General features: G+C 42.5%; 1 protein-coding gene across 1 annotated transcript in view; it reads right to left on the minus strand.

Annotated features, from left to right (window-relative positions):
* Window positions 1-2099: 2099 nt before the first annotated feature.
* HSD17B2 (hydroxysteroid 17-beta dehydrogenase 2) overlaps window positions 2100-12754 on the minus strand; it is a 60675-nt gene continuing 50020 nt past the window's right edge. The window contains exons 4-5 of the mRNA XM_040982310.1: window positions 8418-8555; window positions 2100-2539 (exon numbers count right to left, since the gene is read on the minus strand). Of these exons, the coding sequence (XP_040838244.1) occupies window positions 2181-2539; window positions 8418-8555 (497 nt within the window). The 3' untranslated portion in view covers window positions 2100-2180. The remainder of the gene's footprint in view (window positions 2540-8417; window positions 8556-12754) is intronic.

Consider the following 12754-nt stretch of genomic DNA (forward strand, 5'->3'; position numbering starts at 1 on the left):
CTCTGCTCACTGCTCCTCCCCTTTTACCATGCTTAGCCAAGCTTGGCCACACCTCTACAAGTGTCTTGCATTGCTTCCATAGATGGTTTTTCCATAGATGAGTCTGGTTTTTCTATGCTGGGGTGCTCAGATGGCGATTTCAGCAATAGTTAATATGATTGCCAAAGCCCTCAGTCTCCTGCTGTGGGTTTGCCAGAAGACTTCTGGGGATCTTGCTTGAGAAAGGAGACTTCATGCTCCTAGGAGAGTAAAAGGGAGGAGGTGCAAGGAACCTTGATAATTCACAAAGAATTCTGTAGCAGGGATGCTATGGTCACGGAATGTCAGTGTACAGTGAGAAAGAACATGGGGGTTAATGGTTCTTGCCACTTCCTCCTTGTTTTTCTGTTCTTTCCCTCTTTCTTCTCCTTCAGCAGGCAGTGCATTCCAACCTCTGTATGAATTCTGGCTCTTCCTTCTGTTAGTCGTGTGACAATGAACGTGTCAGACTTTCAATTCCTCTCTTCATTCCATAGAGACAAACATACCTACCTTGTTTCTCTGGTATGAACTAAGTGACAGTTTTATTATTGCACTTTGTTTTATTGTGCTTCAGCTGTGTTGTTTACAAACTGAAAAGTGGCAAGCCTATATTAACCCAGTCTCTCCCACTGTCTTTCCAACAGCATGTGTTCACTTTGTGTCTGTGTCCCATTTTGGTAATGTCCAGAATATTTCCAACATCATCATCATCATTATTATTATTATTATTATTATTATCATCTGCTGAGGTGGACTTGGAACACCTCCTCTATCCAGCCTGTGCCCTGTAAGTGCAACAGCAAAGCCCCATGACAGCGCATCTGCTTACAACATGGTTCATTGAATATTTCAAGCCCATGACGAAGACCCACTGCCCAGAACAACAGATTCCTTTCTTAATATGACTACTCATTGAACAGGTACCTGGTGCCCCAGGAGCTGTGAAATGGGTGCACAATGAGGTCAAGGTTCCCACACTTTCTACCCTAGCATCTACTCTGCAGTCCACAGATCAAGCGTGTACGTTGACTATGAGGTCATGTTGTTTAAGAAGCACATCTGGTAAGGCTGTTGCAGCCCCTGAGAGTGATTTATCTGATGGATCCAGCCAAAGTAATCTGGAAACCTTCTAGAAAGGAGTCACCATTCTAGATGTCATTAGGGACATTTGTGATCTATGAGAGATAGACAAAAATATCAACAGCAACCAGAGTTTGGAGAGAACTCACCCTAGACCTCATGGGTGACTCTGGGGGACTCAAGAACTGCAGTGGAGGAGGTGCCGGCAGACGGGGTAGAAACAGCAGAGCTAGAATTCAGAAGTGGCACCTGAAAGATGTGGCATGGCAATTGCTGCCTGCTTGTGATAAGAGTTTAGTGGATAAAAAGTTACTTCTTATGGGTGAGCAAAGAAAAGTTTTTTGGGGGAATCTACACTGAATTAAGTTGCTGTAAAAATTGATGAAATGACAGTCAAGGGTGTAGAGAGCTGCAGGGCTCAAAAGGATGGACTCCAGTCTTGAAAAAAGATTTTCTGTGGACACTGCACATTCAAGCATCTTGGCAGACTGTAGAGGAGTCACTCGTGAAAGGGAGCAGACTCCTTGCCTCATGTAAAGAAACTGCCACAGCCTCCCTGGTGTCAGCAACCACCAACGTGGAGGCAAGACACACCCTCTCACTGCCACTACCCCCAGCCAAAAAAAAAAAAAAAATTAAGCCCCACACTGTAGGTTCAATCATTAGTACTTTTGATTAACGATGGATTTGTAAATTAAAGTCATCAGTTTTTGTTGAGATAATACCATTGCACTCTGCAAAGAATATAGTGTAGAGTACAGTATAAAAATAAGTTTAATTAGTCCCTGGAAACCCAAGGATCCATGTGACTCCATTTATGGTGACACTTGTTCTATTACAGTGAGCTGGAGAAGAAGCCACACTATCTCTGAGCCATCTGATTCTGAAATGTGTTTGTGAGTGGTGGTTAATGCTCTCTATGGTGCAGGTCACTGCTTGGTGTCTTTCTCATTGAAAAGTCCTATTCAACCAACAGCTTTCACAGGCAATATGGAGTAGTAAACACTTTAATGGGTAGCTCATGGTTTCCCATTCATGCTGAGACAACAACAGCTCCCCTCCACCTCCCTTTCTGAGGCCTACATGGCTTTATTCCTATTGGGCAGGCTCAAAGCCCTGGGCATGTGCCCGGGTGAGCCACTATGTTTTTTCCAAATATAATCAGATAAGCTAGTAGGCAAGATGGAAGCAACACAGAGCCACAGGAAAACCATTTTCCCTGGTGAGTAAAAGGCAGAAGGGTGCTTGGCGCATAGGGCATGTTGCACGTCAAGTATCAGCGGGGAAAAGTCGGGGCTGGCCAGGGTCTGGATATTGATCAGGAAGTTCTTCATTGTCAGGATGTAGTCCTCACCATAGTCCTCCAACACCTCACCAGGTAGCTGCTCCATGATATTCTTCTCGTGCTTCTCCCACGCATCACTGGTGCCCATGATTTCTGCAATGTGAGGGGAAACTAAGGGTCAGGGGCCGGGGAAGCCAGGCAGTCAGGTAAGCAAGAGCTCCAATTGCAAACACCTTTTGCAATGCATTCTTTCTAATGGCATTCACCTTCAAACCAAAATACAAAACAGCACACAAGTAACTAATATTTCACAATCTGAAATGCTCATGTAACTAGCACCAGAAAAGGAGCCCAACAGGGCCATCCCTGAGGTCTCCCCATTCCCTTCTAGGTAGCCAGTGTTCCCAGACCAGGGTGGATGGATTACTTGTGCAGTAAAAGTATGCAGGTGGGCCCATAGGGTATTTATTTTTCGGCATCAGCTTTTCTCCATGCTATGTTTGTGAGTTTCCTTTGTGTTCTGTATGTTCGTGCTTCTTGCCTGTGATTTTCTAGTATGTAGATGTGCTGTAAATTATCCATTGGGCCATGGTGCTCATTGGTGCTGTTTCAGTTTGGGCTTCTCATAAATGCAGCTTCCACAAATATTCTGGATGTTAAAATTACTATCATGTATACAAGGGATCATTACAAAGCTCATGGAAAATGCATGTTATAAAAAAACTACAAGGATTTTATTTATTTTTTTGTAACACAATAAAGTTAATTCCATTTTCCAGAAACCATTTGAACTCACCTAGTACAATATATAATATCCACAGAATATTATTATATGCCTACATACTAATATACATACATGCACATAAATAGTATGCATATTTTGAGTTTTAATAGCCACTGCCAGATTAGTTTCCAAAATGTTTCTGCCATGCAGGCTGTTGTCCTACAAAGGGCATGATTGCTCAGGGATTGCTAGCTTGGGTGACTCCTGGGGTCAGGACTGCAAGCAAGCCTGGCTGTGAAATGGAGGCCAGTGAAATCCAATTGTATGCATAAAAATTCAAACTGCTTGTTTCTTAAGGCAGGATGCTGTGCTTTAAAAAAAAAATGTCCTGACAGTTGCTATGGAGGCAATGAATCTTGGGAAATATGTGCTTGAACCATGGTTCCTCTTGCCATCTCTCCTCCCATCTCAACCATTGCTGGGATTCCTTTTCTTCTTTTCCTCCTCCCCCTTTAAACATTTTGTGGACTTCTGATAGTCCTTGTAGATATCCTATCCAGAGTCCCGAAAGTTCTCTTTATGGGTTCCCTGGAATGCATTGCCAAATCACGCTCTGCCATTGAGGCCTCACGTTTTTAACTCTAACATGACCTAAATCTAAATCCCATCTCTGCTTCATATCAATTCTGTGGCTTGGGAGACTCTCTGAGCCTAGAGTTTCTTACTACAATATGGAAACAGTACAGTGCCTATTTTGTTGGTAAAATTTAAATGAGGCATTTCACATTCAGGGGTCAAAATCCTCTAAATGAGCAATGTGTTTTGGCTATTTTTGTAAAAGAGTCCTTAAAAAGCCTGGTCTGTCTCTTGAAGTGTCTTCAGAAACTTCTTATCTGTGTTCCTTGCTTCCCAGTTTTCATTGAATCTCAACAAGAAACCTCATTCTTCCCACTTCTGCTCTTTGGCCTTTTGCTTATGAGCTTTCTTTCTACTAGCGGCAGTCTGGTGCAAAAGTGATAATACTTCAGAAAGTTCAAGCAGGGCCCAGTGTGATGCCTCAATTAAATAATCTTTGCAAGCACTGGGATCCCATGTGGGTGCCAGTTTGTGCCCACTTCCCATCCAGCTCCCTGCTTGCAGCCTGAGAAAGCAAGGAGGATGGAAGAGGCTCCAGTTTCCTGGCTTCAGATTGGCTCAGCTCTGGTCATTGCAGCCATTTGGGGTGTGAACTAGTGGCTAGAAGACCTTTCTCTCTGTCTCTCCTTCTCTCTCTCTGTGAATCTGCCTTTCCAATAAAATAAATAAATAAATAAATCTTTAGAAAAAGGAAGTTCAAGTAAAAACTGGATGTATAGCCTAGCAGTTAAGACATTGACTAAAAATACTTGCCATATCAGGGTAGCTGGCTATGTTAGATGTCCTGCTGTGGCTCCTGTCTCCAGCTTTCTAACAGTTTAGACTCTGGCAAACAACAGCAGTGGCTCAAGTAATTGAAATCCTGTCATCCCCAGGAGAAACCTGGATTGAATTCCTAGCTCCTGGCCATGGGTAGCCCAGTCCTGATCAATGTGGACATCTGAGGAGTGAATCAGTAGATGGTAGCTGTCTCCCTCTATCTGTCTCCTTCTGTTTCTGCTTCTCAAATAAATGAAAATGCTTTAACATTTGTAGAAAAATAGAGTCACATGTATTTTGTTGCAAAAAAAAAAATCTATGTACAGTGTTTCTCATGAACATATTGAAGGCCTTTTGAATGCATGGATTTGAACATTTTTTTTCTACACCAAAATGAACCTACCTCTCAATTCTGCTTTCTGTGAACTTTTAAAAATACACTCATGTGGTAAGGTTGAAGTATAAGTTGGAAACAGTATTACCCGTTAAAGCTGAAGATTGGTAAGCCATATGATCTTGTCATTCTACTCCTGAGTATGTATCATAGAAAAATATATGTGGGCCTGGTGTGATGCCTTAGTGGCTAAATCCTCACCTTGCATGTGCTGGCATACCACATGAGTGCTGTTTTGTGTCCCAGTTGTTCTGTTTCCCATCTGGCTCCCTGCTTGTGTCCAAGGAAGACAATTGAGGATTGCCCAAAGCCTTGGGGCCCTGCGCCTGTGTAAGAGACCCTGAGAAAGTTCCTGGCTCCTGGGTTCAGATCAGCTCAGCCCTGGCTATTGCGACCACTTGGGGAGTGAACCGCAGACAGAAGATCTCTGTCTCTCCTCTCTGTAAATCTGCCTTTCCAATTAAATAAATAAATAAATCTTTAAAATATATATATATATGCATGCAAAAGACAGTCCCTAACTGGATTGGTCATAATTAGACACACCAAATTACAGATGATCAAATGTCTCATCAACAGCAGAAAATTGCGAAAGATTCACAGAGTACAACACAGCAATGGAAGTGAACTGCAGTTGTACACAGCATAGACAAACCATAAAATCACAGTGTTGAGTGAAAAAAAAACTAGACACAAAAGGATAGATACATATTGATTCCATTTCAAGTTCAAAAATGATTAAAGCCAAGCTTTGGGGATGTGCAAATGGGTATAAAGCTGTGAAGAAAAGCAAATGAGTGATCATGACAAAAAACAAGAGAGCTGTTAGTTATTGAGGTGACTGTGTTGGGAGAAGATGGTATACATGCTGATAGCCTTTCATTTTTTGATCCAGGTATTAAATATATTTGTGTTTATAAGTCTTGATTTCTTAAGATTTGTTTTATTTGGAAGGCAGAATTACAGAGAGAAAAAAGGAGACAGAGAGAGATTTTTCCACTGTTTCGCAGAATAAATGACCACATGACTAGAGCTGGACCAGTCCCAAGCTTCCTCCTGGCCTTCCATGTAGTGGCCCAATCGGGCTACTTTCTGCTGCTTTCCAGGGAGCTGGATTGGAAATGGAGCAGCCAAGACTAGAACCAGCTTTCATATGAGCTGCTGGCACCACAGGTGGAGGTTTAAGTGACTTCACCAAGGTGCCTGTCCCTATAACAAATATTTTTACACGTATTGAGTATCTTCTTTCTGTACATATATTTCTCAGTTGCTCAAATATTTGGGTCCTTTCCACCTAAATTGAGTTTGCAGCTACTAGCTTTGGCCTAGCCTAGCCTAAGCCGTTATAGGCAGTTGGAGACTAAACCAGCTCTGTCTCTCTGCTTCTTGAATAAATAGATTAAAAAAAAAATTGACAGCCACGGGAAAGAATGCACTAAAGGCAAGTGACCCACCACCTGATAAAAGCAGCTACCCAGAAAGGTTAGTGGTGATCATGACACTGAATCCTTGAAACTAATGTAACTGCAGAGTTGCCCTCTTGTGCAAATAGAGTTGTAAATTTGTGGGCTGGAATTTTCTTTGGGTTGTGGCACCAAACCTTCACCCCTCCTGCCAGATTCTAAATCTAATTTGTCATGTCCTCCTGCACTGGCTCCCAGTGCTCCTTGCTCCAAGTTCCTTTCTGTCCCAGGCCCACAGTCTGGCATCTTGGCTTCTCTTTGATCTGCTGCCTGTCTCTAGCAACTACTCTTAATTTTCCTCCCCAACATGAAAACATTTCATAAAATTTCATCTTCTCTTTGTTTCTATTGCCCTGGTCCAGCCTCTCAACTTGAGTGGTACATGTTCCTGACTCTTAGTCTCCCTTCCCGAATAGCCCCTTCAGGAAGACCTGAGCCTCTTTCACAACCTTGTGGGGCTTGGTTGTGGAGCACTTCAAGTTGAAAGTTCAGTTGCTCTTTTAAGATTTTATCTGGTCTATTTGATCTGACAGTCAAAATTTTAGCATTATTTTTTAGTGTACTAGCAACACCCCCTCTAGTCTGTGGTCTTTTATTAAACATGCTTTAACTTCTTCTTTGAAATCATTGATTAAATGTTTGTTGACCCAGAACTGAGGCTTGGGGTTTTGCTGTTTATGTTCAGAAATTCAGGAAGGGGAGATGAGAGCATTGTCAGCCCCTCCTGGGGAACAGGGAGGTGGGTTCTGTTCTTCAGAGGAGAGGAGAAAAATACTGTTTTCAAAATACAGAGAAACTGGAACAAAGAAACCATCTTGGCCAGAGAATGAGAGACAAATAAATGTTACCCAGAATATCTGTTCTAACTACTGGAAGAAAATAAGCTTTAACTCTACATAAATTAGCCTGATATGGGGCTAGTAGATGAAATATTGGAAAGGAGGTTTGGATGGAACTGTGAACATGTTTGCAATTGGTGCGAGGCAGTTGGGCCAGTTTCTGAGCTGTGCTCTCATATGGCAAACAAAGGCTCCCCATCAGAAGACTGACTTCTACAGAACCCTGTTCTGAGAAGACCTCAGGAGACCTGCTTGCTGTCAGTTTCTTAGCCAACTTAATTTCCTGGTGGAAAGAAGCATATGAACAGCCATAGCAGAGAACTTGGCACTTGCCTCCCAATTCCTGCATAAGGCTAGGTTATCCCAACCTTCTTTAGTGGACATTGGGAATGGCAAAACTCTGGACACAGGACAGACCCTTCAAACTCTTGCACTGCCAAGACTTGACCACATTGTAGCACAGCTTCTAGCAGTGTAAGTGCAAGTGCTAGGTTGACACAAACCTCCCACTGAAATCCCTTGCTGGGAAGACTCTGCACTGCCAGGAAAATATTCTACTTGTTCTCATCAATGCACCCTTGATTTGCCACCCTTTCTTGGAACATCTGTTAAAAATGACTTTGTAAACACGAGGGAACTTTAGAAATACGAGAAAACTTCACAAGTTTCGTGGGAAAATGAAATTAGATGTTTATTTTTGTTGGGGGCAGGGGAACCTGAAATCCATTGCCAGTTTTTATGTAGTGTGTTCATGAACTCTTTTGAAGACCCCTTGCATGTACCTCTTGCAAATCAGAAGTGTCTCGCTCCAGGAACCTGAAGGTGATTCTTTAGAAGGACAAAGGGCTGTGTCCAGCCTCCATGGGAGGCAGAATACCACTGGTAACTGACAGCAAACACATGTGGCCGCAGTGCAGCCACAATGATCCACCCTTTGCACTTTCCCTTCTGATGATTCTGCTGACTCTGCTGGACCATGCTCAGCCACCCATCCTCCCCTTAAAACAAGCACTTGATGACCACACAATTGGAAAGTGGGCTCAGCTCTTTCCTCCATTGCCCATCATCACCAAGTAAAATCTGCTTTCACCACATTATCCGTTGCCTGGCTATGGTCCAGTTTGGGGAACACAGACAGGTTCAGCCTGAACTGTGTTAGTCCCTCAGGATTCTTACTGATATGAACACTGTGAGGCTCTCAGACCCAGACACTTACTTGTTTGGAAGCCTCCAGGTTGGATGATAGCAACTTTAACTCCCCATTTGGAAAGCTCCTGTCTCATTACTGATGAAAACATCGTCAGCGCCGCCTTTGCTGAGGAATAGCATGATAGCCTTTCCATCGGGACCCCTGCTACAGGAACAAAAGAGACAAAAAAAAATCAAGCCTGATATTTTCATTCTTTCAATCAATAAATATTTAATCAGCATCAAGCTGCATGCCAGGAAACATTGTCATGGTGACTAAGATAGATAAAGGCAGACGAGAACTCTCCATACCCGGGTGAATACATGTTTTGGGTCACTCCCATTATAGGGCTTTTACTCACTTCTGCTCTTGTTGGATGCTCCATCCCTGCTGATCCAATGGCAAAGCAAGTTGAAGGCTCAGGCTTGCCTGACTGCTAAGTAAAATGTGATTTGTGTGGGACAAAGAGCATCTGCACACCAGCCTCTAATCTTCCAGCTTGACTAATACATATTCTCTGATTGCAAGTGTTCCCATATCTTCGGGGGAGGAGCACTATTAAAGTGATTATAGTACCTGTGGTTGAACAAATTTGTTTTGATATTTGTTACAGTGAGGAATAACACACAGCTCTGTAAGAAGGTTTGCAAAGGTCTGATTCTAGGGCTGTGGCAGATGTTCTCTATCCTACATAAATCACACTTAGTTTAGATGCCATGAAATGAGTCTTGAACTGGGTTTATCATCGAGCCAGCTATAAGGAAGGCAGGATCACAGGAAACCAGAAATGCAAAGGATGTATTTGAAATTAGGGTCTCTGCTTATGCAATTAAAGTAAATGTCTCTAAATAAGATTATCCTGGATTAGGATGGACCCCAAATGTAATTATGGTTGTTTCTGGGAAAGAAGATACATAGAGACTCAGAGTAGGCCATGGGAAGGTAGGGGCAGAGACTGGAGCTGCACTGTCACAAGTCAGGGAACACCTAGGGCCATCAGAAGCTACAAGGAGCATAGTTTCCCCTGGAACTTTAGAAAGAGCACAGTTCTGCTAACCCAGTTTAGAAAATAATCCCCAGAGAAATGAAAACGAATTAGTCTTTTAAACAAAGCAACCATCAAGAGGAATTGAAAGTGTAAAAAACACAGACATCTTCAATCAAATACAGTGAGAAAGAGCCAGATAACAAAGAATATGCCTTCTTTGTGATTTCATTGGTGTAACATCTTAAAAAACACAAATGGACACATCAGTGGCTACGTGCCGAGTGGGTGTGTTATAGGTGAATTACACCTTCCTTCACATGCAAATATTGACACCCTAACACCTAGGCCATGTGGGTCCTTGGAGATGGAGCCTTTGGAGGCGATTAAGTCACAAACATAGGACCTCTGTGATTAGGATTCATGTCCTTTTGAAACACCAGAAAGCTTCCTCACTTCTGTCTCCACAATGTGAGGTCCCAAGACAAAGGTGAGCATCTACAAACCAGGAAAAGAACCCTTACCAGTACTTGACTATGCTAGCACCCTGCTGTCAGACCTGTAGCCTCCAGGACTGTAAGGAACATATTTCTGCCAGCCAAGCCACCCAGTCTATGTTACAGAAGCTTCAGTCAAAGAATGCAGAGTATGGGAGGAGCAAGAGAAAGGAATTAGAAAATATGGACAGGTATGTGGATCACAGACATACTGTACATCATCGTCACTGTGACGGTGGCTCCATGGCATACACAAATGTCTAAACTTATCAAATTATGTTTGCAAAAATGAGCAGTTTGGTGTATATCAGTTTTTTTTTTTTAATGAAAAGAAAAAGAAATTACTATACTTCAGGAATCCACAGAGAGCTCTGCCAAAGACTGGTATGACTTGAGAGGTGTGTTACTCTACCCAAGACCACAGGACTTCCACCCAACCTGTCAGGGGAAGGAGGAGGAACTCCACTTTCCCTGGACTTTCCTTTCCATGTGCCCTAGATTCACCATCTTTCTCAGCATTTGCGAGTCTCACAAACCAGGCAGGGCTTTGCACATGTGCTTGTCTTCATTTTCCTGACGTGAGCTTGTGGTTGGCTCCTTCTGCCTCCCAAAGTCTCTTCTCTTGTTCCACATAGGCATGCTTTGTGAGTGGGAGAATAGCTTCTTAGCCTGGAGTTCTCTTGCTCGAGTCCTACCTCCAACCAGAAGTGAAAGTTTTCTGCTTGAGTTTCTGAGACCATAAAACATGGCTCACATCCACACTTAACATTTTAAAGGGAAGTTTAAATCATCACTTCAAGTCTGTCATGGGAAGTGCATGTGGGTATTTCTTGATAGGCTTCCAGCTGTCTCTACCTGAACTCCATAAAACACTGGGCTCACGTCTACACAAAGAGGGAGTGTGGAGCACAAGAGCCCTGGGTCCTTATGCGGAGTTAGTTTTCTAAAAGGCAACCTGAGTAGATTGCCTTTTAGACATTGCCTATCTCCAATCACTTATTGAAACTGCCTTGAATTTGTCTGCCCAGTCTCAATGATTTGTGTTATGAAAGTCACACAACATAATATTTAATTGCATAATCAAACTATATGGAATCTATATTCCATATACACACAGAGATACCTACAAGTAAAACTAAGGAAAACAGGCCAAAGAATTGCATCCATGTCAATATGCAATAATACTAATCTATGATTTCACAAAATCTTGAGCACTGGTATACACTAGGTAAAGGCTATGCAAAATTTCATTCCTTGCAACTACAGATAAATTGATAATTACTTTGGGAAAATAAAATTGAAAGAGCATGGGCATAGAAGAATAGATACCTAGAATAGTTCTTGGCAGTCATCCTCACTCCGTCTACATTATTAAAGCGTTGGTCTGGCCTATATAATATCCTCTTCTCCCTGTCTTTCCAGAAAGACTTAATCAGTGCTTGTGTTTTCTCATTTCCTATCACTTACGTGTAGAGATAGAGTTGGGAGTGAGTGGACACTCATACTAAGTCAGAGCCATTTTCAAAAATAGGTATGTATGGTGAAGAGGAGGTGTTTTGTTATTTCCAACCACTCATGTAAATATATTGACACACCATTATTGATAGTGGACTGGAGCTCTTATTTTTAAATATTTACTATTTTTTATTGGAAAATCAGATATACAGAGAGGAGAGATAGAATGATCTTCTGTCTGCTGGTTCATTCCCCAAGTGGTTGCAACAGCCAGAGCTGAGCCAATCCAAAGCCAGGAGTCAAGAGCCAGGGAGCCTCCTCCATGTCTCCCATGTGGGCACAGGATCCCAAGGCTTTGGGCTGGGCTCTACTGCTCTCTCAGGCCACAAGCAGGGAGCTGGATGCGACTGTGCCCATATGGGATCCTGGCACATGCAAGATGAAGACTTTGGTCACTAGGCTACCTAGTCCCCTAGGAGGTCGCCTAGCAGGCTGTTTTTATTACAGTGTAGGGGGGAGGTCAGCAGAGAACATTACGTGAGTAAACAGGGAAGCAGGCATCAGAGAAGGAAAGAAGATTACAGGTGGGGAGGAGGGCATATATGGTGACTTCATCTTAAACCTTGGTCCCAGCCAATTGGTGAGCTAATCAAGACCGCTTCAGGTTTTTGTTTGTTTGTTTGTTTTTCGTTTGTTTGTTTTTAGTTTACGTTAATTTGAATGTGGACCCTGTCTCTTAAAAAAAAAAATTCCAAAGCTTAGCTGGTGTAATTTCAATAACATCTGGCATCAAACAAGTTCTCATTAAATATAGTTTGTCACAGGTTTTTATTTAAGTGGTTTTTAACTTAACAAAGCCTTACTGCTTGAAAACCAAATGCTTACTTTTGCTGGTGAGAAAGGCCAAAGAAGTGTTTAAAAAGCAACTTGAAGTCACACTGTTGGTTGTGGGCTAACTCCAGTTTGTGAGGTAAGTTCTCCCTCTCTCTTGATTTTGATAGGTAATGGAGACAGTCCAGCTGGAGGGCAGCCAGGTATGGTTAGGATCCAGATTCTGGAGCCAACACTGCCTGAGATTTATGTACAAATTTCAGCTCTGCCACTGATTAGCCACCTGTTCTCAGAAACTTATTTTGTGTGCCTCTGGCTTTTGATCTGTAAATTAAGAATAACCACAGTACACGCATTATAGGTTTTTGGATAAAATTAAATGGATTAATATATGAGACTAGTACCTAACTAAAGTAAGCTCTCTACATGGTGCTACTCCAGTTCTCTCCAGTTATATCTTAATTTCCCAAAAGGCTTCATCTGTTTGGTGTTTCTTAGAGTACTAGGTGCACCTGCTTCAAAATCCCCAGCAGCACTTGTTAACAACATGCATTACTAGAACCCCCCGCCACACACACACACACACACACTAGAGC

Source organism: Ochotona curzoniae, unplaced genomic scaffold, assembly GCF_017591425.1.
Source record: "Ochotona curzoniae isolate NIBS_2020 unplaced genomic scaffold, NIBS_Ocur_1.0 contig_3622, whole genome shotgun sequence".
In the NCBI taxonomy this organism is placed as follows: domain Eukaryota; kingdom Metazoa; phylum Chordata; class Mammalia; order Lagomorpha; family Ochotonidae; genus Ochotona; species Ochotona curzoniae.